Below are 13,615 nucleotides of genomic sequence, written 5' to 3'. Positions count from 1 at the left end.
GAGGTTTTTAACTGTGGTTTATGAGTTCCATTTGGGTGGAACGGCTGTAGCACAGACAAATACATCTGTACTCAGAACTGTACTTACTTCCCTTGATGTGATGATGGAGGACTGTGTGCGAGTCAGCTGGCTCGATGGAGATGTCAGTCACCAACCTGGCACCCAGAAATCTCCACGTAGTCGCCAATGGACCCGCACCAATAGCAAAACACACATTAAGGGAGACCTCTGTGGTATGTTCCAAAATAAATGAATAGGAAAACAGACATTTTGGTAGTGGTGATAGGAGGAAGAAAGCTGCCTAGGTATCAAGATGATAAAAGCGGCAAAAGTTGGTCAACAAGATACTACATTGCTATATTGTATATAATTAGTTCAAAACATGTTTTTTTTAAGTTAATTACTTCTAAAATGTTGAAATAATGTTTAAGAAAATCAGCATATTTTATTCAAGTATATGAAAATATATATGTAAAGTTGTATTTTAGGGATGATTGTGTTATTAGGGGAAATATTTAAACAATATTGATTGGAATCTAGAGAATATTTTAACCATGAAAAATGCCTAGAAGGCATTTTGACTGCTTTCGACATTTTCCTCCATTTCAAAAGAGTGGTTTGCTCTATAGCATGGTAGCCTTCTGACAGAGAAGCAGGAGCCCACAGCCATATTGGTTGCATGTGCTCAGTTGTGCAATTCTTTGTATTCTGGCTGTTGTGTGTTGCTCTGATGGATATCTGACTTGCTCTACTGTTCTCAGAAAAAGAGATGTGTACAGATTATGTTGACCAGATGGTAGATATTTGGCTTTTACTTAAAGGGATGGAATCCTTCTAAACCCTTTCAGCAACTGAAGATATGTATGATGTGAAAAATATAATTTAAGGAGGAAAAAGTGCTCCTCTAGTTTCAGATATAACAAAGGTGGATAACAAAGCCCATTTGGAAAGTATGCTAGCTAAGGTGACAATACAATTCAGATTCACTGGTATTGCTTGATAGTTGGAAGTTCTGATAGTCTCTCTTCTTAGAACAAGGTCCAATACCAAGAAGCTGATGTGCTTATTTCAGCAAGCAATACAGTAGTAAGATGCTAGAATGATTATGTGTAGAATGCTGGCAGTTATTCTTGGCTGTCATAATCTTTTAGAAAGCTAATGCGCATCAGGCATGCAACTGGTATGTTTTCCAGTGCAGTTGCCAGTCATGTTGAGACCCAAGCTTGAAGTGGACAAGAATGTTGTATCTTTGCAGGGCAGAAACTGTTGGCAGAATAAATGTTCCAAAACAATTGCCTTCAGCATTCCGAAGCAAAAATCAGCAAAGATTCCTGGGCAAAAAGATGTAACGATTCTGCCAATTTTATATATTTACTGTATTTAACAAAATTTCTATACTGCTTGATTGTAAATAGAATCTCTAAGTGATCTACAAACAACAACAACAACAAACATTAAAATTTGCAATAAAATATTTATTTAGAACTAAACACCTGAACTATTGGCTATTGACATACACCTTGTGACATGAAGTACTTTCTTAACATTAATCTTGGAATTAGGTAATTATTGTCCATGAGGGATCCACAAATTGTGACTTGGCTAAGGAGCCAGCCATTATTTGTAGCTACTTCTACACCCCTCCCTTGAGTACTCCAGTATGTGCTGAGGGCATGGGACAAAGGCATGGTCATACCTAATTTGTGTGGAGTTCAGGAAATATAAGAAACAGTGAGAGCTTCTCATCCTGCTTTTGCAAGAGGCTCCTTCTGTTTCTTACCCTGTTCAGAAACTGCAGTAGAAATGAGACCTCCATGATAGGGATCTGTGTCATACCAGATGCTTTATTTGTCAGAGTGTTGGGTGCCCTTAGCTCTATCAAACTGCTGAGTTTTACCCCTGCTACTGGAATGCCTTCACTAAGGAGGTACACTAACATCATAACTACTGCCTGGTTTTATTGTATATTTTGGGGTGCTACAATATAAATACTTCATTATTTATAGTTTTTTCTTCAATGGAATCATTTGGGTGAGTTGTGCATATAATGCTCTACATAAACTAAATAAATTAGGGCAGTATCTGACAAAGTAACTTAATTAAGACAATATCTTCTGGCTGTGCCAAAGAACTCCCCTCTCCTTTCCATGCACCTAAATCGGTTCTGGGAGGAGGGAGATTTGAGGAGAGTAGTGGGAAGTTCTGTTGAACAACCACATGTCATTGTGCTAATGGAACTACTTTGTTTGATACTGCCTTCAGTGACCCAAATAAGGTAGAATTTTTTCCAAAAGGGTAATCTGCAGTTATATATAATTGCATGTATATATAAAGTGGGTGTTGAATGCCCCGTATTGCCTGTACAATCACTAAAAGCTCTCATTGAGACTACTTCCCTAGATGAGCTGTAGTGGCTTTTAATTAGGGATAAAAGCACTGTCCACTGATCCAGGGGTGAAAGTAGGCTTTACTTCCCTTGGGTCAAAGATCCAGATTGGCAACCCCCCATACAAACACACAGAGGCTGGGAGCCTCAATGATGCCCCTCTGGAAGCTTCACCTGAGGCAAAAAACCTGGCTAGCCACCCTCCCCCTGCTAGGCTCTGCACTGATCTACCCCCTTTCTTCCTCTGCTCACAGCCCTTTTTCCCAGCTGCACCAAGTTTCTTCTCTGTGCTGACAAGAACATTTGGACACCAGGTGCAAACTGTGGTTGGTGTGTAAGGCTGGGCAAAGTAGCCACAATTGTATTGCTGTGCCCTTTAAGGCAGGCCTTCTTTCCAACAGTGCCTGGCCATTTTCCTTGTTTGCTCGCTTGAGCTACTTTGAATTGTAAAGTCTGCTTGGAACCCTATCTTTGCCTTCTGCAAGCAAAGTGTTAACTTGTAACAACAAACATATTGAAGTAAGCTATCCAAAGTAAGTTTTTTTTCTTACAAGGAAATTTGGGGGGCCCAAGTTGAAAGGTGGATTAGTTTTAAAGAGGTTGTTATATCACTGTTTAAAAAGAGATCTAAGTGGAGTTATTTTCTCTAAGTCACACACATTTTAATGGGGGAGATTTCTGTGCCTACACAAGGGCAGATTTGAGAATATTCTAGGGTGCTTTGGCAAGGAGATAATGCTCACATTCATTCCCCTGCAAGGAGTAACATTTCACCTTGTTTGCATGCCTCAAGAGTTAGGGTTAGCAGAGTATCTTCTCACTCTGTACTACTAGTCATAGTGCCAACCACAGTTCAAAGGCTACAGCTGGATCTGTTGTCCATTGTTGCCTTGTGTGGGCTGCATTCCATTGCTTCCCTCCTGGATTCTAAAACCTGAATAAAGGGCCTGTCCTTGTATGGAAAGATATTATTAATGCTAGATGAGACTTCTTGGAGAAGGTAATGAAAACTAAATTGATGATTCATTCCAAATTTTAATCCAAGCCAGGAATGTGTTCAGGGGTTTGTAGCATTCTTTCTCCTTTTGAGGTTGGATTTTACAATTCTGTGAAGTTACTCTGTGAACCCAGCTCTGGAGAACTTCATTAGTATTTTGATTTGGGAGGCAGGCAGCATGGAATACCCTTCTCTTGGTCTCATGCAAATCCCCTCTCCTTGTGGTTGGTGTTTAGGAGCATTATTATCCAGGGTTGTTGGAGGCTAAAAACTTGCCATTTGTACAATAATACAAAATCATGTAACAGATGATAAATGGACGTCTTTGGGTATCTGTTTTTTGTGATAGTTTATAATGTATAGTTGAGCAAAATGAATGAAAATAGCCAGAACTTAGTGATCTGTGTAATAAAAAAAATGATACAGTGCATTATCTGAATCAGAAAAGTGGATTGTCTGGATCAGAAACATATATCATCTCTGTTAAAGTAAGTTAGTTGCTGTTTGGCATGAATATTGAGGACTGCTTTTATGAAAAAAACATGGATTTATATGAAACAGAACATAGTAAAAAGGAAAACTGAGTCAGTTATAAGAGTTGAGTTGATTGTTAAGGGTCAAATTCTAACCATTCAGCAGAAATGAAACTCATTGTGCTTCTTACTGGAAAAATCTGAACAGGAACCAGCATTGAGCTTGTGTCCTGCTTATATTTCCTTCCTAGACAATCTTCGTAATACTTTCCATATAGGTTTTGTTCCATTACTCTTGCACTACCCAATATTAGTCTTTAGTGTCTCAGAAATTTTATATAGTTTGGAGCAGGGATGCAAAGGGAGATGTGTGATAGTGTTCATGTACACACCAAAAGCTGGTTTGTGATTTGGCAGGGTACAGTTGGTGCTCTTCAGATGCTTGTCCAAAGCCTTAAAAACCATGTAAAATTTGGTGAATGCAATTGGTTGGCATACATTGCCATAATTGTGATGGAAAGTTAGTATCTATGGAATTTCTTACAAATGCCAAAGATTTGATTTAGTCTTTTAATGAAATCCTGTGTAATTGCTAGACTCTTTCAGTGCTTTTGGTCTCTTATCTCTGGTACTGAGGTAATACGACCTTTTCTTTCTGTCATAGATTTGAGGCATACCAACATAGCATGATTTCTAGCATTCCTGCTATTTTAGTAGCAAAATATAGGGACATTTGTTTGTTTTCTTAAGACATATTTTTTTCTTTCTTTTTAGAATCTGTCTATGACCTTCTCCCAAAGGAGCTGCAGTTACCACCTTCCAGAGAACTCTCTGTAGCATCCATGAGTCAAACAAGTGGTGGTGAGGCAGGTTCGCCCCCTCCGGGTGTAGTTGCTGCTGGTAAGTACTCCACTTGAGTAAAATTAAGGACTTAATGCATATTAATATTGTTGTCAGCATGAGCAGTGCTGGAAAAGTTTGCAGTCTTTAAAAAAACCCACAAGACTAACTTAGAAGTAGGGGAAATTTTATTGCACATTTCCTCTTTTGCTCCTATGGTGGTGCTGGACTCCTCAGATATATTATATTTGGATGTAGTAGTTGCCAGTTTAGAACTAAATGGGAGTGTTTGAATGGGCCAGAGAATGCTGCCTTGCAAACCAGGACAGAAATGAAATCTGCAGCAGTGTTCTGGGTTTGTGGCTTCTACTTTCATTTCCCCACCACCACATGGCTTGATGAAACCATGAATGATTCAGCTACATGACTTTCTGTTTGGTCCTGAAAGTGTTTAGATGATGTGTGAAGGGATAGTTGATACCTGCTAAATGTAGGTATGTTTGAATCCAGTTACCAAAATATTTTTTAAACTTAAGTTATCACCTATTCAGCCTCATACAGTTTGTTCTTTTAAAATTAAAGTCCTTTTGCTGGATCATTTTCTTCTGTTTAGGGGAATGACGACTGTTTTTGTTATGAAGGGGCAAACCTGAATTGGCAGTTGGCATTCAAATTCTTGTTCATCTGGAATGCCTCCAACTTTATAATACCCTCACTAATGGATGTGCTCCAGGGTTTTCCTCTCATGGGCCGAGATTGCTTGACTGACCATGTAATATTTGTAATAGAACATCATGTGTCTGGCCTGGTCTAGCCTTCTCCATAAGGCTATTTATTATCAGAGCATAGATGGACTAAGCAATGTGTTCTGTGCATTATTCAGTTTAGATAGGAGTGCCTTCTTTAGTATGTTCAACACTGAAAATGAGCCTCTTGGTTTGGTAGTACAAGGCTTAAGTCTAGGGTAAAACTTTACAGCACTGCTCAATGCTGATATATTTGAATACTTTCCCTAATGAAATCTGTGGATTTAATTGTGTATTGGGGAAATTGGTAATTAGATCCAAGACTACTTTAGTTAACAAATCATCCGGTGTAGCTTCATTCTGCACTTCAGAAGCTAATTCAGTCAAAAGAGAACAACAGTTGCAAGATATTTTGAAAACTGCTAGCACTTTAAATCCACAGAAATACTTTACTGTTGATTTTCATATTTTGAGATCATTTTCAAGCATCTGATATAGTTGATGAGAAGAACTATGTGTCTGTTACTTCTAGGCATTAGTTGTCTGACAGTCAATCCACTTCCTTTCAAAAACTGAACCTATGGGAGTTCATATTAACAAAAACTAAAGAAAACTAGCATATTCCACAATATGGTATTTATATAGGGGACCATATTAATTGAATAAGAATACTTTTTCAGTATTCTTTCTATCTCTTTGCTAATAGTATTAAATGTTTAATTGATTAAATGTTTCTCTGACTTAAAAAACTTAAAAACTTAAATCCGAATAATTACAATTACTGTGGTCAGCATCCTACAGTTTGTTCCGAAGGGGTGGTTCACACTTAAGTTTTCATCATAGAGACTGCCCCTAGATTTGTAGTTTTAAAGTTTTAAGTGAGTGAACTTGGTCTATTTGAAAAACAGTTATTTATATTGCAGCAGTGCTGAATGTAGATGTAGGCTCCAACTCCAGATAATTTATAGAGAGGACAATCAAATTGCTGTAAAGGCTAACTCAGAAATTGCAGCCTTAACATGCTGGGAAGAGAATCAGTCAAGATAAGCAGAGATGGATACTGAAGAGAGACAGAGACAAAATAGCCGTGATAACAATATGAAGTTTGCCAAGATTTCTTTTGAATTCACATGGTGCATACCCTCTTTTAACATTTCTCCAGTGAAAATAGGAATGCTCCATTCCATAATGATAATTTTACTATTTATACCCCACACATCTTACTGGGTTGCCCCAGCCACTCCAGGCAGTTTCAATATATATAATTATAATAAAACATAAAACATTTTAAAAAATCTTCCCTGTACAGGGTTGCCTTCAGATGGCTCAGGAGTCAAGCAACTCCATACCCTACAACATTTCTCCAATGAAAATAGGGGTGTCCTAAGGAAAAGTGGGACATTCTGGGATCAAATCAGAAACCGGGACAGCTTCTTTAAATCAGGGACGTCCCTGGAAAATAGGGACACTTGGAAGGTCTGCATGGTGGGTTTGCAGTTCTGCCACCCCCAATCATTAAAAATATATTGAAGGAAACTACCTTGTGTGCAGGTAGGAGCAATATTAATCAAGCATGTCTGGAATCATGGAAGTGAGAGTTCTGCTACTTTGGGATATTGGAGAAACCGAGGAGAAAGCCCTTAGAGGAGTAAAACCTTCAGCAAATGCATGAACGCTTACAAGAAATCTTGTTGAATAGGTCACTCAGCTTAAAGCCCACAGACCCTGCTGGTATGATGGTGTATCTCTTCTTTCTCAGCAGCATGTATCTGCCATTTGGGATTAACTCAATACCATAGACCCAAAGGGGATCCTTCTCCTCCGACATGGATAAGCTGAAGTCCCAGCTGAAACTTTGGGCCAGAGCATTCATGTGACTCTGCTCCTTTTCTACAGGCAAGGCAAAAGGCACAAAAAGAATATATTGTAGTCATTGGCTAGTAGTTGAGTTTTAGGAAGACCTAGCATTGGGAAATTCTGGAATTCTAGAAAGCATTTATCATGGAGGGGCTAATTCTTCCCAGGAGTTCTTCCCATTTCAGAGTGTGGGCCACACACTCCTTCTTTGAAGATGCAGGTTGACTTGGCTTTTACAGCTGGGTGTACTAAGCCTCCCCAAAACTGGATGCAGATGTCATTCTGCTTGACCCTGAACCATGCCAGAGTTCTTTAAAATGTTACTTATAGTTGAAGAGGGGAACATAAATCAGCCACCATATTAACATTCAAGGTATTGTGCTCTCTGTGCAGAACTGTTGTGTCTGGCCTTCTCTTCTGTAGAAATAATCATAGAATTGTAGAGTTGGAAGGGACCACAAGGGTCACCTAGTCCAACCTCCTGCAGTGCAGGAATCTTTTGCCCAACGTGGAGCTTGAACCCACAACCCTAAGATTAGGAGTCTCGTGCTCTACCGACTGAACCATCCCAATTTTCAAAGAGCAATCTAGCTAGGGACTTTGGGAAGATGGGAGTTATGGCTGTGGGATTGTGGAGGGTTTTATGAGATTGAAATCACTTATAAAATGGGACAAAGCATCACTTTCACTCATTCTAGTCCTTTCATCAGGCAGACAAGGATAGCTTCCAATCGGCCACATTGTCAAGTGGCTGGGAGGGGAAGGTGACCTTGGACAATCTAGAACTGCAGGAGCCCATTCCTTTTATGTCCGAAAAACAAAACTCCTTATTGTTTTGTGCAAATCTGTTGTATCTACTCTTATTTATCCTGAAGGGATAGTTTTGTGCTTTTTTATAATCAGTAAGAATCCAAAAGCAACTCTTTTTAAAGCTGGTTGCAGTTTCTTCATGAAGACCCAAGCAAATATTCTGTGTTTTGGCTACATGTAGAGCTCCCTCTCCTTTATTTAAGCTTTCTGACACAGTTGCCATTACTGGTGCCAATGACTAGATTAAGAGAGAGCTGGTAAAAAATATTTTCCTCATTTAAGACTTTACTTCATTTGTTCTCTGCTTCCCTAGCCACAGGGTGACACAGTATCTGGCTGCAAATCAGATTGCCCCAGGTTTTTCTTTCAGTGCTTTGATCTGAGGTTCTGGGACACATAAGCAGGTTACATAAAGATTTTCTGCAGTTAACTTCAGATTTCTGGAGGAACAGGATTGGCTGATTTCAGGTATGAGGGCCTGCAGGAACAGACTGCTAGTTCTGCTATTACAGTTTGGCTTCCAATTTTCAAATCAGTCTAAACCATTTTAAAACTGAGTCTTGGTAATTGGTCTTTTAAGAGCACATTTGATTATTTTAACATAAAAGGTGTGTTTCATATTCATCAATCCAAACATGAGGTGGTTTCTTTGTAAATTAACCAGCTATGAATTCTTAATTTTAACATAGTTCTCAGCTTATTTCTGAACTTTCATGATGTACTATATATAGTTAAGCTGGGAAGAGTTGTCTATCTCTTGAAGGCAGATACGTCTTGATAACACCTCTGTGTGTGTGGGGAGAGAGTGAGAGAGAGCTTATCCTTTCTGTGCAGCCAGTCTATTTCTAAGTGTCTCTTGCCAGAAGGTGCAAACAGGTGTTTCTTAGCAGGATACTAGCATTTAATGTGAAATGCTGTGTTTGCTAAGTAGGAAGAACCAGTGCTTCAAGAATGGGTCTGAGAAATGACCTGTCTCAAATCGGTTGCTTTTTCACTCCAACACATATCTGCCAACCTCCCTTTCAGTTTGATATTAAACTTTATAGCATCACAACAAATGTCTTAAAACAGGGGTAAGCAAACTTTTTCAGCAGGGGGGCCAGTCCACTGTCCCTCAGCCCTTGTGGGGGGCCGGACTATATTTTGAAAAAATATATATGAATGAATTCCTATGCCCCACAAATAACCTAGAGATGCATTTTAAATAAAATGACACATTCTATTCATGTAAAAACACACTGATTCTTGGACCGTCCACGGGCTGGATTTAGAAGGCAATTGGGCCGGATGCGGCCCTTGGGTCTTAGTTTGCCTACCTCTGTCTTAAAAACACCATGCAAATCTCTCTTGAATGAGGGGCCATGACTTTCAGAAGGTGGAGAAAGGTCAAGTGCCTTGTTTTTAATCATTTTGATTTGCTTGAAGGTAAAAAAAATTAAAATGCAACAATAAGTGCTCCTTTAGTTTACTTTTACCATTGGTGTAGCCTAAGTCGGTAAAATTTTATTTTTTAATTTTCGCAAGGAATGCACTTTTAAACTAGAAATACTAGCTTCTGTCATATTAGGAGCAAGTAGTTGCTCAGAAACTTGAGTATAAAAACACATCTTAGGTCATTTTGACTATATTTGTCCATAATAGCAAAGGGTTCATTTGTCTTCTGTAGTTTCTCTTTATAAAGCCTTGATCTTATACTTTCTCTTTTGACATGGTTAATGTGACATGAGGCTTAATTTGCATGGTAATGTGCATTATACCTCAGAGTTCAATATAATTCTGACAAAGTTTCAAATTCACATAGTTTAAAAACTGGCAAGATTCTACATATCAGTGGAAAGAGGAGGAGATAAATCACATTTTTTAAAGATAGTGATTTATGTTGTGTGTGTATTTGGCAAAAAGGGGACTAGAAGGGATTCTTATCTGTCTTCTAAAGGCAGGTTATGTTGTTTGACATTGTGCTGCGTGATCTAACAATGCAGCATCAATAGTTTTAGACACACACTGGCACACATATGGCTCCAGAGAGGCATAGAAGAGTTCATTGTCCAGTTAGCTTTATGAGACTTCGGTGGCTGCTTTATGGATGGTTTCCTCATCTGCCTGAATTGCTGTGCAATTTAAGCTTAGTCATGTTCTTCACAATACACTGCACAAGGACCCTTGCTACATACATTATACCTGCTTTCTTCTTTGCACTAATCCAGTAAAAGTAAATAGGTGGTTTGCCAGTGCCTACCTCTTTTTATCCTGTTAAAACTCTCTTCTCTTCTTCTCATAGAATCTCAGAATTGTAGAGTTGGAAGGGACCGCAAGGGTCATCTGGTCCAACCTGCTGCAATGCAGGAAACTTTTGCCTAACGTGGGGCTCAAACCCATGACCCTGAGATCAAGAGTCTCATGCTTTACTGAGGTTTTTTCTTGACTGATCAGTTGTATTTGCTCTTGAACAAAACACATTTGTTTTAATAGGATAGATTTGGGGTGAGTTTGTTAGCTGTCAGTCTATGTTTCCACTGAGTAGTAGTTGCAGGGTTTTGCTTAAGCTTATGGTAAGAACACTTGTGAGATTATCACGTGCCTCTTACCAGCTTCATAGAATGATGACTAGTGTGAAAAATTTACCAAACTAATTATCGCATATTGTAAAGATTGGACCAGAAAAGACAGTCATTTCCTTTCTGGAGAAATGTTAAGTTTATTGATCAAGACAATGCAGCATTTCATTGTGTCTGGAGAGGAATACCGGGCAGGGATAAATAGGTATGAGGGCTCTGAATTCATGCTTGCTGGTTGATTGCATCTGATTGTCACTCTTGAGTGGCAGACCACCTAGTCTGAATTGGTGAACATGAATCACCCAACAAAAGTTCCAGGTAAGAAATAACCACTTGTGCATCTGTAAATATGAGTGTCAAATTATGGATTTCCCGTCTGTCAAAGCAGACTGAATCCTGTTTTTAATTGTGTTAAATAATACTTGTTTTGGCATGTGAATGTAATGGGGAATTTAAAATTGTTTGGGGTTTAATGTAAGTAACCAACCTACTTTGAATCTGCCTTGAACTTTTAAAGTAAATTGGATTGCTTTTATGATATTTGCTGGGATGCTAGCTGTTTTCTCTATTAATACACTTAACTTGCATTCTAGCTCCGCCATTCAGAGACAGGCATCGTGTGGTGGGTTGTGTGACAGTGTCTGTCAATAGTGAAGACAAATAGTACCAGAGACACTTAACCCATCCAATCTCACCCAGGGTATAGGTCGGTCTTGTTTTCAGACTTCTTCATAAGTCTTTCCTTTCTTTTTCTTTTTGTTTTGTTATAAATAGTGGATTGACTGAAGTTAAACTCTTAATAAAGTTTTTGATTTTACATCAATAAATGAAGCTGAAGAAAAGTAAGCAGCCAAAGTTGACACAGAAGGTGTCGGAAGCAGGTTTGCAGCCACTTTGTCCCGGTTCATACTTCTGCCTTTGACAACACAAGGGCTCGTGTCCTTCTGTCTTTACTCCAAAACTGTCGCTCTGAATTCACTGGTCCTGCAAAATTAACCCACAGAAAGATTTGAGCAATATTGGAAGTGGAGACTGCCAAGAATAGAAAATGCAAGGTTCATAAATGACACTTGTGTAGGGATAGGCTCTGGGGATTGAGTCTATCAAAATGCCAAGGGTTCACCCTGTGTTGTTGAATGCTTATTGTTTTCATTCTGTTTTCTGAACAGCAAATAGCATGGCAAGTGTGCCAATTTCTGGAAAGCTGTGAGTTCTTCCACCAGCTGCTTGTGCATAATAGTGGTTCATATACAGGTGGCATCCCAAGCCTTAGCTTTTGATCTCTCATGTTCTCCACTTTGGAAGGTGACTTTGCCTTGCAGGGTAGCTTGCCTGTTAGTTTTCTCATCACTTGAACTGATGTTTGGTCTTCTTGAAAAGCCTTGTAGCCCTGAAGGGCTTATGTTAAGAGAAATACCTCAGGGCAAGAAATGGCTTCCTTTAAGCTCTGCCTAAAGATAGCAAATCTCTCTGAAACTAGCAGTGAGCTGATGGAGGACAGAGAATTTTAAAAGGGCTTAAAATCTTAGAGTCTTAGTCTCCCAAGGTTGTATAAAGCTATCGTAGCTTTAGCTAGTAACCCAAGCTGCCCATAACCTCTTTGATTCTCAGCTCCTAAATCTTATTCTGAGGAGAGGAGAGGCTTTAAAAAACTGCCTCACTGCCATAAAAACAAAATGCTTATTTAGGTTAAAAGCTACTAGTACCTGGAAAGCAAAGGGTCTTTGCAGACTGACATGAGCTGTCACTTGTAGCACAGAGCAGGGGTGGCCATTACTTTGCAATGCACTGCACAGGCTTGCTTTGAGTCCTTTTGTTTCTAAGACAGAACTGAAGCAGATGCCAATAAGGGTGCAGGAGCTTGTTGTTCTTTCTTGAACTACATATTTTATTTCATCTTTGACTATTGATGGTATTGGAGCTCAAAGGGCTTTTAACTTCCAGTGTGATCTCTCCTGTTTGGATTTTGGATGAGTTAATTATAAAATGACTTGCACAGATAACTGTGTATTGTAGTTTTTGTTGCCATGCCTCTGGAGACTGTCATAAAACATTCTTGGCATGTGATTGTAATTCTAAAATGGCTTTAAAATGTAACTGAAACTGAACCTTGTTAGACTGTAATCTTGTATTTAACAAAATGCAGTAAAAATATCCAACCCTCCCCAAACATCGAGTTTGTGCTTATTGAGCTGTGTCTCTTGGGTCCTAGTGAGTAAATTCTATTCTAGAAGTAAAAGGAAAATGCTTAAAGTGGGAGGACTGTGTTTCTGGGTTAAGGTTGCAAAGTGGGAATATGAGGGGTTACTTTCTGGTGACCACCTTCCTAGAGAAAGCCAATTTCCTTATGTCTTGGACTTGGCTAACTCTTAATGGCTGGCACTCTTATTGCCATGACTTGGGCTCAGTTGAAAGGACATTTTTGTTAATAATGAAAAGGGTTTGAGACTGATTTAGTATGGAGTGATCAGTCAAGGGATTGCCATTACTTTTTCAGATTGAATTTAACACTGCATCCAAATTATGTATACACTACCTGAAAAAATAGCATTTATCTCACTGATGTGTAATGCATCAATCATTTCCTGAGCCTTTTCAGCTACAAAAGTAAAGAGGTCCGCCTGCCTAACTTCAAATGCAATAGTAGGATGTTGGGCCAGGGTTATATTATTAATATTGGTATAAGGACATATAATTAGTTCTTTTTCATTGGTGTAACTAAATTTGCCAATTTTTTAAGCTTTAAAGCTTCAAGTTTATAACTTGGCACAGCTATGATTAAGTAAACCAAACAGTTATTTGGTTGCAGTCCACATGACTGATTCACAGGGGTAGCAAAAAAATAGGGTCCTGGTAGTCTGTGTTTTTCAAATTATCTGCAAAACTATACTAATTGGAGAATTTCCTTTTAAGGAAGTTACTATTTATTTAACACAGGTTTCAAGCTA

At 38.8% G+C, this 13,615-nt stretch overlaps 1 protein-coding gene across 10 annotated transcripts in view; it reads left to right on the top strand.

Moving 5' to 3' along the window:
• Positions 1–13,615, top strand: part of NFAT5 (nuclear factor of activated T cells 5) — a 66,545-nt gene that overhangs the window by 23,087 nt on the left and 29,843 nt on the right. For 6 of the 10 annotated variants that reach the window (XM_028739821.2, XM_028739822.2, XM_028739823.2 and 3 more), the window contains one exon: positions 4,631–4,756. In XM_028739821.2, coding sequence (XP_028595654.2) covers positions 4,631–4,756 — 126 coding nt within the window. Of the gene's footprint in view, positions 1–4,630; positions 4,757–11,260; positions 11,374–13,615 lie in introns of those variants that run through there. The other 4 variants (XM_077931655.1, XM_077931652.1, XM_077931650.1 and 1 more) reach the window with 2 other exon arrangements.

Source organism: Podarcis muralis, chromosome 7, assembly GCF_964188315.1.
Source record: "Podarcis muralis chromosome 7, rPodMur119.hap1.1, whole genome shotgun sequence".
Lineage (NCBI taxonomy): Eukaryota > Metazoa > Chordata > Lepidosauria > Squamata > Lacertidae > Podarcis > Podarcis muralis.
This window is presented reverse-complemented; position numbering and strand designations above follow the sequence as displayed.